This window comes from Pseudonaja textilis, chromosome 17 (genome assembly GCF_049901715.1).
Source record: "Pseudonaja textilis isolate UNSWEBS1 chromosome 17, rPseTex1.2, whole genome shotgun sequence".
Classification (NCBI taxonomy): domain Eukaryota; kingdom Metazoa; phylum Chordata; class Lepidosauria; order Squamata; family Elapidae; genus Pseudonaja; species Pseudonaja textilis.
Window position 1 is genome coordinate 9,880,288 of NC_142006.1, and position 15,866 is coordinate 9,896,153.

The 15,866-nt window shown below is 47.3% G+C and overlaps 1 protein-coding gene across 1 annotated transcript in view; it reads left to right on the plus strand.

Moving 5' to 3' along the window:
- Window positions 1-12,664, plus strand: part of CACNA1B (calcium voltage-gated channel subunit alpha1 B) — a 123,051-nt gene extending 110,387 nt beyond the window's left edge. The window contains exons 44-47 of the mRNA XM_087914652.1: window positions 1,036-1,146; window positions 3,491-3,692; window positions 5,847-6,049; window positions 6,771-12,664. Coding sequence (XP_087770778.1) covers window positions 1,036-1,146; window positions 3,491-3,692; window positions 5,847-6,049; window positions 6,771-7,310 — 1,056 coding nt within the window. The 3' untranslated portion in view covers window positions 7,311-12,664. The remainder of the gene's footprint in view (window positions 1-1,035; window positions 1,147-3,490; window positions 3,693-5,846; window positions 6,050-6,770) is intronic.
- Window positions 12,665-15,866: the final 3,202 nt, after the last annotated feature.

Here is a 15,866-nt window from a genome sequence, read left to right on the forward strand (position 1 = left end):
ACTTAGACAGCTTATCATTCAAGGGACACAATATCAAAATAAAGTGGGGATGGAGAAGAAGAGGAAGAGGAAAAATAAAGGCGCCAGACCTGTAACATAAAAACACCTCCTACAGGGGGGCTTTGTGATGGAGCCTGGGCACCAAGGACAATTGTCACTATAGGATGGAGAGATGAAGGCTGCTGATGTAGACAGACAACAACTGCAACTACAGGGAGTTTTTGCAGGCAACTCTGTCCTTGGAGTACCCGTCGCAAAGGATCTAAGTGCTAGAGCCCACTGTAACTCCATGGCCAAAAGGCATGAAGAGTTGTTCACCTAATCCTAGGTAGCTTCTTCTCTGGTAATATTGTACTGCTAACTAGAGCATACAAAACCTTTGCTAGACCAATTCTCGAATACAGCCCCTCCGTCTGGAACCCACATTGTATATCAGACATTAATACAATTGAGCGAGTCCAGAGATATTTCACGAGACGAGTCCTCCCCTCCTCTGCTCGCAACAGAATACCCTACACCACCAGGCTTGAAAGGCTGGGCTTGGACAACCTTGAGCTATGCTGCCTTTGGTCTGACCTGAGGGTAGTACACCACATTATCTGCTACAGTGTCCTACCTGTCAATGATTACTTCAGCTTCAACCACAGCAATACACGAACACACAATAGATATAAACTCAAGGTAAACCGCTCCAAACTTGATTGCAGAAAATGTGGCTTCAGCCACAGAGTGGTCAGTGTCTGGAATGCACTACCTGACTCTGTGGTTTCTTCCCCAAAACTTTAATCTCAGGCTGTCCACTGTTGACCTCACCCCATTCCTAAGAGGTCTGCATAGGGCGTGCGAAAGCGCACCAATGTGCCTACTGTCCCTGTCCTAATGTCTCCCTTTTATTCATACCCATTTCATGTCATCATAATCATGTGCTAATTATATTTGTTATCTAAAACATGTTTGACAAATAAATAAAATAAAATAAAACATTTTGTAGGCAAAAGGCAATAACTCCTGTTATTCTGTCTTTGTATTTTCCAGGTTGTAGAAATGCGAGAAATCAGCCCAACTTTAGCCAATGGGGCACATCAGCCTGGCCTGGAAAGCCAGGGGCGAGCGGCCTCCATGCCTCGCCTGGCAGCCGAAACTCAGGTGAGCGCTCGGGTCATAATCCGGGACCCTTGGTGCTCTTTCCAGATGGGCGATTTTCTGGCAGACGTTTCATTACCAGACAAGGTCATATCATAACAGGGAATGAAAGGCCAACCGGAAAGAGCTATCCAGACCCTCCAGTTTCCAAGGCATAACTCTGGATGTTTCCAGAAGCATCTGGTTAGGGGGCTCCTAGAAGCCACCCACATTTTGGGCACCGCCTTAGCCTTTCTCCAGAAAGAGGAGCTTCCCTAAGGCTCCTTTCTCATCATCGGGACAGGGAGAGTGACGTAGATGTTGCCGAGGGGTTCAGAGCCCATCGGTGTGCTTTTCGAGACCGCCTGATCTACCTTTCCTGGGGAAATACGTTGGAAAATCCCATTGGGGGCATATATACTTAACCATTGCCATAAAACTATGACAGGCATGAGAAGTGCCTGTCCTTTAGAGTGGCGCGGTGGCCTAGAGGTGGAGCTCTCGCCTCACAATCAGGAGGCTGTGAGTTTGATCCTGGGTAGAGGCAGATATTCCTCTTTCTCTGGGTACACTGAGAATCGATCTGCAGAACAAAACTTCACATTGGTGACTGGGAAGGCATCCGGCCAGTAAACACTCTGCTAGCTCCATTCAGTTGCCCAGATTCCACCCCAATGCAAGGGATTATGGGGCCGTTAAATGAAGAGAATGATGAGAAGTGCCTGTTGTTTCATTGCCCAACTAGGTAACCTCATCCGTGCTAGCGGTGGTAATCGCCAGTTGGCGATGGATGAATCTGGATGGCAGCTGGCTTGTGGAACGTTACCTTGCTACCTGAGCTCACTGAGAACCTGTTTTTCTTGCAGCTTCCTTTGAAAACCCTGCTCATCCCACCATCTTTTCCTCATGAATAACCGCTGACTAATGCTCATTTCTGTCTCTTGTCTCAATTCACCCCCCGCTTCCTTGGCTTTCGTTGATCTCATTCTCTGCCCCTCCCTCCCTCCTTCCCTCCCTCTCCTTGGTCATCTCGTCTGTCACGTGCCTCCTGGGATGTCTGACTGTTGCTGGTTTGGGACCCATGCCATTTTTTTCTTGCAGAGGAGCAAAACACGGTCACCGGGGCGATATCTATCAGTATGTAGTTTGTTTGAACCCCCCTGTCCTGTAAAATCTAGTCGAGGAAGGGTTTAAGTGGATCGCCTTCTTTGTGGCTTTTTTCCTTAAGATGGAAGAAATCACACCACCTGGAGGCACTAAGTCTTCATAGCTCAGGGTTGAATATTGGGGTCCTGGGTGCTCTCTGAGCTTGGTGGTTTTCTTGCAGGTGTTTCATGACCCAATTTGGCAATATCATCAGTGCATCATCAAGCTCAGAGATGCGAAAGACTTTTAATGGAAAGGTTTCGTAGGAATTAACTTAGAACTAAATATCCATGGAGTTTCTTAGTCATCCATCAGGTCAGGGTTGTCCCCAAGGTGCTTTTTCAAGAGGCAACTGGACTTTCTGGGTTTTCTTTGAAGACATTTAGCTTCTTATCCAAGAAACTTCTTCGGTTCACCTTCAGTTCACTTCAGTTCAACTGAAGAATCTTTTTGGATGAGAAGCGAGATGTCTTCAAGGAAAAACAGTTGCCTGTTGGGGAAAAAAAACCACCTTTGGGACTTAGGAGGAATTTCCCAACATGGAGAACAATTAACCAGGGGAGCGGCTTTCCCTCCAGAAGTTGTGGGGGCTCCATCACTGGAGGCTTTCAAGAAGAGGTTGGATGACCGTTTGTCTGCAATGGGATAGGGCGGGTATCAGCAACCTGCAGCTCTGGAGCCGCATGTGGCTCTTTGGGCCCTCTGCTGTGGCTCCCTGTTGGGTGATCCCACCACTGGATGGCCACGCCCCTCCCCCTCCTCTCCCAGTCACTCCTCGCCTGGCCTGAGAAGGTAAAACACAAAAAACAGAAATGGGAGGGAGAGAGGGAGGGAGAGAAAGAGAGACCCATTTCCCACAGAAAACATTGGGAGCCACAAAACCTGGATAGGCGTGGCAGGGAGGTGTGTGTCATGTGACTGGGTGGGAGTTCAGTTGGCTACTCCCACCCAGGTTTTGAGGCTCCCAGTATTTTCTGTTTTGTGGGAAATGGGACCAAATGGCTCTTTGAGTGTTTAAGGCTGCAGACCCCTGATATAGGGTGTCCTGCTTGAGCAGGGGGTTGGACTAGAAGACCTCCAAGGTCCCTCCCAACTCTGTTCTTCTACTAAAACAAATGCACACGGTCCAGAGGTGTGAAGGGAGAGATGCTATCTTTGGACGGTGTACATCTGATCCACTTCTCTGCATTCTCTTTCTCTCTCTTCCTCCTTCTTGCCACAGCCCATTCCAGACAACAGCCCCATGAAGCGCTCGGTCTCCACGCTCAACCCACAACGTCCACGTGCCACACATCTTTACGAACATCCCCGGCCAGCTGAACACACCCACCACCATCATCACCATCGTTGCCACCGGCGGAGAGAGAAGAAGCAGAAGTCGGTGGACAAGCCACCCAATCACTTGATTGAGGGTGAAGCTCCTGGTAAGGGCGCTGGGGTGACCCAGGGCACGGCACAGAGGGAACTGTCATGCCCCCATCGGAGTCTGAATCTGAGAAGGAAGACAAACAGCTGACAGGGAGCGGGAGAGTGGCTCCATTGGCTGTGGAGGAAACCGGGGAAGAGCAAAGTCAGGCTGGGCAGAGCAGGAGAGAGGTAGAACAGGGGAGAAGGGAGTTCAGAGGAAGACCAAGGCCCACCCCTTCCTCATCCCAAGGCACGCAGGGAAAAACGCAGAAGAGAACAATGTGGGTTGCGTGGCTTACGAGGGAGGAAAGGGCCATGATGCTTTTCACAAGGCTGTCCTGGGGAGGGAGTTTAAAGGAGAGGCAGTTTGGGAGGAGCATTTGTTGGAAATGTTGAGTTTATCTCCTGTTGGCTGCTGTTATGGGAGTTTCTGGCATCCTCCCAACTGGTTTGATTTACTGCCATGTTACTTCACTTCTGGAACTCCTTATCTTGCCCTGCCGGATTTATTACCTTTCTTGTTTTACTGAATTCATAGTTTAAAGTCTTCTGTTTATAACGTTTTGGACTGGAATATCTGTAGTCAAGGGCTGTTGCAGGTTCCTGGGAGAGTTTTTCTCTAGACCAGAAGGTAACTGGAACATTGAGAGCAAAGTTGGAGCTAATAAAGGATCTCTTACTTATTATTCTGGCTGTGTTGCCTTTGTGCTCGCCCTGGGTCATCACAGGTAACACGGGCAGTTAGCAGTTCAAACTGCCCCTTTATTGCTCCAAATGTTCCCCAAATGCTCCCACATTTCTGGCAAGCCTCAGAGCAAAATAATGACACACACACACACACACCTCCAGCAGCCTCTGGCTATGGGCACCATGGCTGCAAAGCAAGAAATCCAGAAAGAATGCAAGGAATCCAGGAAAGTTCAAAGGTCGGCTCTCAACACTCCAGGAATTCAGTGTTTGTTACCGACAAATGCCCCTCCCCGCAGCGTCTCCTGAAGTCTCAGTCCCCAGATATGCCTTGTGAAGAGGGGCGGGGCGCTCTCCTCTCAAGTAGCTGGGTTAGTCTGCGCTGTTCTCGCCTTCTCTCCACTCTCCATGCTCGAGGATCAGGAGGGGAGCAGTCCTTGCTCATTGCCTTAGTCCTGTCTCTCAGGTTCACTGCTTAGCCTCCCCTGGTCATCCTGCCTCCCTGCCTACAAGCCGTCCCAATCCTGAAAGGCTCTGGCCTGACTGGGCCTGCTCCTCCCCATTTTCCTCCCAAGCCAACAAAGCCACCCCCTCGATCTCTGTCAGCTCCCATTCTGGCTCGTCTTCCTCCACAGATTCAGGCTTCGATGGGGGCATGACAGGCGCCTTCTATTTCTCCGGCTTGGTTCTCGTTGTAGAATTGGCTGAGCATGAAATTTTGTTAACAGCTTGCTCCAAGTTGGATATCTTTCAGATGTGTGGCCTTCCGCTCCCAGAATCCTTAGCAATGGTTGTGCTGCCTCTAGGATTCTGGGAATTGAAATACGTATGCTTACATAGCTAAGAAGATCTGCCTTCCATTCTATAATCTCTTTGTCTCTCGAACTCGATTGTGTATTATATTGGAGAGTCCCAATCCAACCTTCCTAGCAGAGAGGAATATGTCAATGTTGCTTAGATTTTTCAAATTAAAAATTGGATTCATTTTAAAACATCAAGTTAGAGTCACTCAATTCAGTTGATTTTGCTGACTTGCATTTATTCTACAGTGGTACCCAATGAAAAGACTACTTGCTGTCTACTTGAGGGACCATCATAGAGACGAGAGGGCTCCGTTTTCAGTTGCAATAGCCTCCTGAAACCCTCTGCCAGCTAAAACAGCTCAGGGACGATGTGCTTGATCCTCCCGAGTGCCATTTTGGCTGGCAGAGGCACCACGGGCCTGTCCTTCGCTGTTTCTGCGGCGAGCCTGTGGGCCAGATCTAAGCCGCCCGTGGGCTGGATCCAGCTCACAGGCCTTGAGTTTGACACCCCTGGACCGAAGACCTCCAAGTCCCCTGCCACCTCTGCTAGTCTGCATTCTGTATTCTGCACCTCTGTTGGTAGGTCTTCATGCTTAAGGATGCTTAGGAGGAGAACCTTACTTGAGGGTGACTTGCTTACAGTGGTTGGAATCTGCTGGCTTCTTGTTGTCTCCCCAGCAGGAGAGGGCCCCCACTCCAAGTCCAAAAGGCAGGAGCGGGGCCGGTCCCAGGAACGGAGAGTCCATTCTTCCTCTTCCTCTGAAAAGCAACGCTTTTACTCCTGCGACCGCTATGGGAGTCGGGACCGTTCTCAGCCCAAGTCCTCTGAATGCAGTCGGCCTCCATCTCCTGGTGGAGGGCAGGACCACGAGACCCAGAAACAGGTGAGAATGGGAGCGGGGGGGTGGAGAGAGAGAAGGAGTGAGAAAGAGGGTTCCCTAGGACCTCTGATCAACGTGGCCAGCCTTTGCGGGTGGTTGGAGTCAAGTTCTCTCATCCCCAGAGAGTGGAGGCACTATGGTGGCCTTTCCAAGCAGAATCATGACCAGATGCGCTAATTTTAACTATGAGAATAGATGAAAGGACTTGAGGTTGATCTGGAAGCATGCAGTGGACCTCCTGATTTTTCAAGGTGGATCACCTGGCTTTCCGGTCTGCTGGATGGTCTGCTTCCCCAGTATTGTCTTACTGGTTGTCTTCATTTGAATCCTTTCTCCTCCTGGTTGGTTTCCTGTATTTTTCTGTCTGTTCAAATGTTTCTGGAGCAGCCTCCCTGTCCGTGACTGTGCACGTCTAAACTCTCTTTTTCTTTTTCTTTTCTTCTTTTGTTTTTATCCTATGATACATTTCTCTGTTCATATCATTCATCCTTCTGTCCATTGTGTTTTGACACTCTATTCCAACATGTGACTCTGTGTTTGTCTGGTATTCTTATTATTGCTCACTGTCATTCTTCTCCTCCTTCTCCTATTTCTCCTTCTCTTTCTCTTTCTCCTCCTTCTCCATATCTTCCTTCTCCTTCTTCTCCATATCTTCCTCCTCCTCCTCCTCCTCCTCCTCCTGGTTTTTGTTTTGTTCATTTACTTTCTTCCAATCTTCATGTAGGGCAGTGGTTCAGTTAACGGGAGCCCCCTGCTGTTGACCTCTGGTGCTAGCACCCCATGCCGTGGTCGGAGGCAGTTGCCGCAAACTCCACTGACTCCACGTCCCAGCATTACCTACAAGACTGCCAACTCCTCGCCTGTGCATTTCTCTGGGTTCCAGACTGGCCTGCCAACCTTCTCCCCGGGACGCTTGAGCCGGGGTCTCTCTGAGCACAATGCTTTGCTGCATGGCGACTCCCAGGGACCCTCCCCAACCTTGATGGCACGGATCGGTTCGGACCCTTACCTGGGACACCGAGAAGAGAGTGACAGTCCATACCATACGATGCCTGAGGACACGCTCACCTTCGAGGAGGCAGTGGCCACCAATTCAGGGAGATCCTCCCGGACCTCTTACGTCTCCTCTCTAACGTCCCAGTCCCATCAAGTCCGCCGCGTTCCCAATGGGTACCATTATGTATTGGGACTAAGTGCTGGCTCTGGCACCAGCACGAGGGCCCGTAGCTATTACCATGAGCGAGACGAAGATGATTGGTGCTAGCAGGACAAGTACCCGGTCACACACTGGAGGTCGATGAGTTTTATCATCCAGACAACCGCCATGTAGATGTGCATACTACGTCTTTGCATCCAGCCCTGGGACATCAAGGCTGCCGGCGGGGGTGGGGGGAGGAGAGAAGATACAAGCAGCTGCCTCTCCGTGGAATCAGCCCTGTTGAAATGATCCTAGGGCCGTGCACCTCCCTGTTGGAAACAACGCCTGGTTTCTCTCTGTCCCCAGTTTCCTCTTTTGCACTAGAGAGCTGTTGATCTGCCAGGAGAGGCACCTGGTTCAGAGGGCCTTGGTGGAGCAGGCGCCCTTCTCTCCTGCTGCCATGTCACGGGAGATACCACCTTCCACCCCAAGTTACAAGGCTACCACAAAAGCCCAGGGGGAAAGCCCTAAAGACTGGACTCTGCACAGTTGGGGGTGAGCAGGTGGGGAAGACAAAAGAACCCCCCACACACACACACACCCTGATGTACAAAGAACCAACCTCCGTTTTATTGTGTCCCCATTTTAAGGAAGGGATTTTATCCAGCTGGATCTCAACCCTTGGCCGACCGTGACCCTTTTCAACCGAGCCAGGCATGGAAACTTCCAATGGATCTGAGCACCATACAGCTACGCCCAATTTCTTGGTCCACCCTTTGGTCTCCACAGTGTATTATTTTGGGGGAGTCCTTCCCACCAGCGTTTTGGAAAAGCCCTCCAAGAGAGGATGGGTTTTTGGCAAGGATGACATCTCGGTTCTCGTTCTTGCTGTTGGACTGTTCTCCTTGGGGCCAGAGAGTTGGTGGCCCCCATCTTAATTTTCATCTTGTTTACCGATCTGAGCGAAGGATGGGCATGAAGAAGAAGAAGAAGACGAAGGAGGAGGAGGAGGAGGAGGAGGGTGGGGTGGGCAGAATGGCCGCGTTTTATATTGAGCTGTTGGATAACCTTTTCCTTTCCATTGTGTCCACTTTCGGGGGCAGGGGGTGGGGGTGAACTGTATAGCGAAAGCGAGAAAGCAAGACAAGAACACAGCCAAAATGCAGAGTCCTCTCCAGAGGAGAATTCGTCTCGCCTGGCCATTCCAAGTTTTCCTTTCCTTCCTAAAGGCGCCCATTCTTTACTTCTAAGTGCCTAATCTTTGGGAACCTCTTGTGGCGATGAGGCAGTTGTGGTTATATTCCCACCCACCCACCTCTAAAAAAGAATAGCTAAGAGGCAGGAGGAAGGGTTGACCAGCTTCTCTGACCTTCTGGCATGGCTTTTAGTGGGCTCTCAACATCATCCTGAGCTTGATTTGATCTTTTCACTTTGCAAGTCTGCAGAAGGGATTTAGAAAATCAAATCAAATAAATTCAAGTTTTGCTTTAGGACGTCCGATGGGTCCTGGAAGGTGCAGAGAGAAGCCTTCTGTGTAAGGATGGAGGCCTTTGCAAAACCCAATAAAACCAAGGGGGAAGGGATGCTTCAGCTCCTCGGATTTAAATCCGCGTCTTGGAGACTGGATCTCGGGAGCGCTTCGGTAGGGGGCGAATCCTTCGCCTGACGGCATTTGGTTGGAGTTAATTCTGATTCTCAGGGATGAGATTCCGTTTTTATTTCTTGTCTCTCAAGCCCCATTTTGGGTCTGTATGCTTGTCTGTGTGTCTGTGTTGTTTTTATTTTAATTTTTTTAATGTCCTGCACGCACAAGGTTTAGTGTGCATGCGTACACTCGTTCCGAATTCAGGAAGTCTAGTCTTGTTAGGGAATCAAAGCAGAGGTGTCTTCAGCAGGTTCTGAGCGGTTCTGGAGAACCGGTAGCTGACATTTTGAGTAGTTTGGAGAACCAGCAAATGCCACCTCTGACTGGCCCCACCCCCATCTCTTCTCTGCCTCCCATCGAGTCCCAGATGATCGGCTGGGTCTCCTTTGGTTGCCCTGCACAGGAGAACGGAGCTGGAAAGCAGGTTAGTGGGGTGGGGAGGGAAGGAGGATTTTGCAGTATCCTTCCCCTGCCACGCCCACCAAACCACACCCACCAAGCCACACCCACAGACCTGGTAGTAAAAGTGCTTGAATCCCACCACTGAGCCAAACCCTTGCTTTGAAAGATGCCAAACTGCTGCTCTGGAAGATGTTTGGAAGACACGACCCATTTCATTGACGGAAGATACCTTCAGCCCAAAGCAGCTGAGGTTCTGGGCAAGGAGGAGGTTAGGAAGAGAGAAGGAACAGAGCCAAAATAATTGCCAGAAGTGAACTGCTGGGTTCTGGTTTTTCTTTGGAGATGTTTTACTTCTCATCCAAGGAGCTTCTTCAGAGAAGCAAAATGCCTCCGAAGAAACACCAAGAAGTCCAGTTGCCTCGGGAAAAGAGACAACTTTTGGGACCTGGGTGGCCGAGAACCTCCATAGACATTTAGCTATTCCTGCCCATCCTTTCCCAGACCAGGAATTGACTCCCAGGCCAAACCAAAGCTTTTCAGGAGCCATGACTTGCACCACCCAAAGGGCGGGTGGGGGGGGAGCCTTGCCTGCAGCAAATGCAATTAACTCCCCCCACAAAAAGGTTGGAACCCCTTGCATGAAACAATGTTATAATGCTAGGCACAAACAGGGGCTTGGTTTTGCACCCAACTTGCGCTTTAGTTTGAGACGAAAGTGTCCTGTGTAGCTTTGAAAGCAGATACAGCTGGTCCTCAACTTACGGCCACAATTGAGCCCCACATTTCTGTTGCTAAGTGAGGCAGTTGTTAAGGGAGTTTTTGCCCCTTTGTCAGGATTCTGGCAGTCACCCCCATTTAAATGCTGAGTCTTGAGACAAACTTCCAAAACTAAACAGGATTTATTTGGGAGTTAACATGCCAGCACTGCCTGGGTGTAGCCAACTCTGAGACACATCATTCCCTGCCACCCTGGACCCTGGACTCCCCCTTGACTTTGCTTGCCAAATGGTCGCAAAAGGGGGCAACCATCATAAATAGGAGTCAGTGGCCAAGCAGCTGAATTTTGGTCAGGTGACCCTGAGGATGCTGCAGCGGTCATAAGTGTGAGAAATGGTCCTTAGTCCCTTTTTCAAGGCTGTTATGACTTTGAACAGTCACTAAATGAACCATTGTACGTCAAAGACTGCCTGTATATTCATCCCAGTCTTTCATTTAAAGAAACATTTTGCTTTAGTTTAAAAGCATTTTCCAGGTCCACCCACTTTTAAAGAACACTGCAAACCCACAGTAGTTAATCGTAGGCTAATTATTCCAAGAGGTAATATTATATTGTAGAACGGATTATATATGATATATATTTTTGCTAGGGCCCACATAGTTTTCTTTAGGCAAAGCGAGTAGAGTTGTCCTTATTCCTGAAAATATTCCTTCCCGGAAAGATCAGATACTCCCTCTCTCCCTCTCTCTCTCTCTCCCTCTCTCTCTGTCTCTCCCCGCCGCTTAGCTTGGCAGTTTTAAAGAGAAAGTTTAAAAGTTGCTCCTAGATTGAGGATAAATATAAAACTTGGTATTTCAGCACTGGTCATTCCATATTTTACATGCAAGCTGCCATAAACAAAATCCAGGAAAACTGGGGGAAAACTCAGCCCCGCCAAATGTGCCATCAAAGTCAAATCGCACTAAAATCCAATCCTAGTTCTCTTCTCCCCACCCCCCTTTTTTAGGGGGGGTAACTTAAACTCAAAGCAAAGGGACTTTTTAATTACTGCTTTTTCAAGCCAATTGGAAATGACTAACCTTTGCCATTCCCGTACAATTTTTCTGGAAAATGGCTCATTCTACGGCTAACTCTTTTTCCTATATTTTTCAACACTGGGCAGAAAATGCCCCTACTGATGGATCGGGGGCATTACAAGTATTTCAACACTATTTTATTTTTAAAATGCAGAGTGATTTAGCAGCTGGTAAAAAGGTGCCCCAAAGCCCAACTTCAAAAATGCGATTGCTAAGAGAAACGATATCATTTGATCTCAGAGCCTCCTTCAATGATCAACTGGATGACTTATCCAAGGGGATCAGTTGATTGTCGGGGAGGGAATCCAAGCAGTTTTAGTCCTAAAAACTGGGGGTCAACGGAATGGAGCCTTACCTTCGGGAATTCAATTCCTCTCTCTTTTAAAAGCTGCATTTTCCAGTCTCTGATCTCCAAATAATCTCATCCCTACATTGCGTGTTTGTGTATGGATGCTTGCATGTGTAACACGTAAATAGGAGCACTATTAATTTTACTTTGGGCCTTAGAGCCTTCCGATTGCGCGGTCCAACAGAAGTGCAGGTGAAATGTTGGATATTATAAGAATGGAAACAACAACAACAACAACAATAATAATAATATGAGGGCATCTTCAGAACTGCCAGAATTAGCACACAGGGCAACAAATCTTTTTCCTGATAGTTTCCCCTTTAGCGTGGGAACTAGGCCTCAACTTAAGACCATAGCCGAGCTTGAAATTTCTGCTGCCGAGCCAAGGCAGTTGTTAAGCGAGTCTTGCCCCATTTTCATGACCTCTTTCTGCCACAGTTGTTAAGCAAATCCCTGCAGGGGTTGAGTGACTCTTGCGGTCCTTAAGTGAATCTGGCTCTCCCCATTGACTTTTACTTGTAAGAAGATGGCTGGGAAGGTTACAAAGGCTGATCACATGACCCTGGGACAGAGCAACTGGCATAAGTACATGCCAGTTGCCAAGCATTTTGGTCATGTGATCACGGGACGCCACAACGGTCATATGTCATCATCTTTCCAGTGCTGTTGTGACTTCAAACGATCACCCAATGAACGGCTGTAAATCAAGGACCTCCTGTGGGGAATCTCTTTTCAAAATGCAAGCAGCTCTTTCTAAATTTGCATTTGGGGCATCCAAATTGGCCCAGACAAATTGCCTGGTGGTCTCTCATCCGGGATGAAGAATAGAGTGGCTTGATGGAGATCAATTTTTTTCTTTTTAATGGAGGATATATGCGGGAAACCAATTACAACCGAGAATAGTTCATCCTTCTTGGGTGGACGCTGCATTTCTTTTTTCTAAAAAATATTATGATGATAATTTTTAAAAATGCAACAAAATAAAACTAGGGCTATGCAATGAGAGAGGTACTTTTTTTTCCCCATAACTTGAGAATGGGAGCGAAATCCATCAAGCCATATGAGGCCCTCATTGTATTTTACAACTTAACCGGTTGGCGTTTTTCCTTTCCCTTTTCCAGGCAAAAGCATGACTGTGACCAAATCTTTTCTACCTTTTACCAATAGGAAGGCACAAAATACTTTCTTGGGGAAAAAAATCATTGTGAATGGGTTGGTTGGTTGGTTTTATTCTGTAAACTGCTGTCCTGCATTCCCGTTTTTTCTTATTAAACCAGTATAATGCAACAATCCTGTTGAATTGTAAGTGGCGTTCGCAGCTGCTAAGTTACGGATAATTGAATAATTGAATAACCGTATTTGGGGGGGTGATGTCATCAGGGCGATGTCCGGGATAAGGATGCCCACCAACAGTGCCACTTGTTGAGCTGCGTGGAGCGGTGGCTTTGGTAACTGGCTTTCTGCTGCTTCAGAGAATCCACCCTGGTCTCTTTTCGAGGCACACCCAAGGAGTCTCTTCCAGAGATTGTGGGGGTCATCAAGGGAGGACTTTCAAAGAAACACGTGGGACCAAAACGAGCAGGCACTCCCCCTCCCCCAAGAGGAGAAGCTACAGATTTTGCCACCAAGGGAGAGAGAAGTTGCTGAGAATTCACAGGCTCAGTGGGAAAAACACGTCGTTGAGCAAAGTTGGGTCATCAGCCTGCCCTTCACTGGGCAATTTTTACTTGAGGTAGTCTTCAGTCTTTCCTTGGAGGTTGACCTTGAGATAGTCTCCACCCTTACTTTGAGGTCACCCTTAAGCAAATGGCAACACTTAGCCAACCTTGTAGGTTGTCGAAAAAAAATGTCATCAAAGTGGGAGCTGGTTAGTGTTTGCACAAGCGAACGCCAGGAAAACCCAGAGTTGTACAAGCCACTCAAGGAAATTGAAGGTCAGCTCATAAAGTCAACAGCAAACCACTTCTGAATTGTTCAGTTAAGACCACAGGCAGGTCCATGAAGACACCAAAAGTTCAGGGCTCAGAAGTTTCCCTGAATTCTTCTAGCGAGTTGCCAAAACATAAAATGCACCAATCATTTTTCTTTCTGGTTTTTTTTTTTTTTTGCATCCAAAATCAGTCTAGTGGTGGCTATACTTTGAATAAGTAACGTTTGCATGTAAAAATATATACATACAATATAAATATATACTGACCTCTATATATATGTAGCGCAGGCTATATATATATAAGGTGCATGGAGGAAAATGTTTATCTTCGTACTTTTTGATACAATGTATTCACCTATTGTTAATTTTTAATTATATTTGATATCAATCGGGGGTTTGTTGCAAAAAGTTTATATTAAAAAAAAAGCAGTGTTAAAAAAAAACCCACAGAAAAGTTCCAAAATGCAACATAAATGGAACTTTAAGAAGGGGGCTGGGAAAGTTTAAAAAAAAACTGTGATTGAATGACTTGCTGCCTGAATCATATTTATCAGCCAAACTTTGGATTCTGCCATTGTTTCTACAATTACATTTTGTATGAAGCAAAGTCCTTGAATTTAAATAAACCCTTAGGAAAAAAAAAAAAGAAAGAGAGAGAGAGATTTAATTAATCGGGTGTGGACTCAACAGCAGATTTATTGTGTCACGCAAGGTTAAGAATAAGAGGTAAGTAAATGAAGAACATGTGAAAATTATTACATCGGTGGAAGAAACGTATTTAAAGTTCAGAGTTTATTCATATCAGAACTGCAAACAAAACAGAATAGCACAGTTGGAAGGGACCTTGGAGGTCTTCTAGTCCAACCCCCTGCTCAGGCAGGAAACCCTATACTATTCCAGACAAATGGTTGTTCAGTCTCTTCTTGAAAGCCTCCAGTGATGGGAGCATCCACAACTTCTTGAGGCAAGTGGTTCCACTGATCAATTGTTCTGAGTGTCAGAAAATTCCTCCATAGTTCTCGGTAGCTTCTCTCCCTGGTTCGTTTCCATCCGTTGCTTCTTGTCCTGCCTTCTGGGGCTTTGGGGGAGAATAGGCTGACCCCCACTTCTTTGTGGAAATCCTTCAGATATTGGAAGGCTGCTGTCTGGTCCTTCTTTTCACTAGACAAGATATACCCAGTTCCTTCCCTCGTTCTTCCTCTATTTTAGCATCCAAGCTCCCAATCAGCCAACCAACCGAGCCCATGAAGGTGAGGGTCCATGGGGAAGGCCTCTGGTGAAGGACACCTCCTGTCGCTGCAAGGATGCAGTTTGTGGCCCTTGCCCCAATGCCAGACCCACAACATCACTAGACCGCTAAGGGTGCAGGGTTGTGTTGAAAAGTGTGCAAGAGATGGTGATGAGCAAAATCTGGGACGTATAGCGTGGCTGACTAGGCGTGCATAGACCTGTTCACAAGTAACACAAATGTGAGAATGTTTATTGTACATTCCTTGGTGGAGAGAGCATCATGTGAATGATTGCACCTGGATGATGAAACATTAAGTAGGGATGTGAATGGGGTAAGAATCATATCTAAGACATTCTGGGATCCTTGATGGTCTCAGAGTGTACTGATGATGTTACCTAGTTGGGTCATGAGACATCTGGAAGAAACAACTCAAGTTCAGAGAGCACCAAGGACCCCACAGTTCAGCTCTGAGCTACAAATATTCCCTTTTATCGGAACTAAGTCTATAATGGATGCACATTGCATCAACCCAGTCAATTGTGGCTCATTCCATCAACCCTCGTGGGAAGAATGCAATGCTCCATAGTCCTGGGAAATTGGTCACATCTAGCATCCCTGCTTGATCCTAAAAATTGACCACGTCCATCATTGGTTGATGCTGGGACCTTGATCACATCCAACACCGCCGGTGTTTACCTTGGTTAAAACCTAGTGTGACCTCTGCCGTGGGATGCCCAGTGTCTGCAGAGCCCACCGTTGTGGTTTGTTTTTAAAACATTCCAGACAAATGGCTGTCCAGTCTCTTAAAAACCTCCAGTGATGGAACACCCACGACCTCTGGAGGCGAGCATCTGAACGTTGACCATGTGACTGTTGCATCAGTCGTATGTGTGAGAACTGGTTGCAAGTCACCTTTTTGAGGCCCGGTTTGTAACTTCCAATAAATGAATGGTTGTTTAGTCGAGGAGTAACTGCAGGCTTCCATTTCCTAAGAAGCTAATTCTCAGCACATCCAGTCCAAGGAAAAAGCTGCGTCAGCTATGAGACACAAGAGATTCCTGTTTTGTTTTGTTTTTAAACAGCAATTTAATTCTTGGACACCAGAGAGCAATGCAGAGTCAATTGAAAACTGCCAGGTTGAGATATAGATTGCAATCAAGGATCAAAAGAAGGAATGCCATGAAGCCAAAAGACTATACTATCTATTGCAATATCTAGATCGAGGGTCTTCAAACTTGGCAAGTTTAAGACTAATGGATATCTATCTGTCATCTATCTACCTACTCTGTCTGTCTGTCTGTCTGTCTGTCTGTCTGTCTATTTATCGGCAT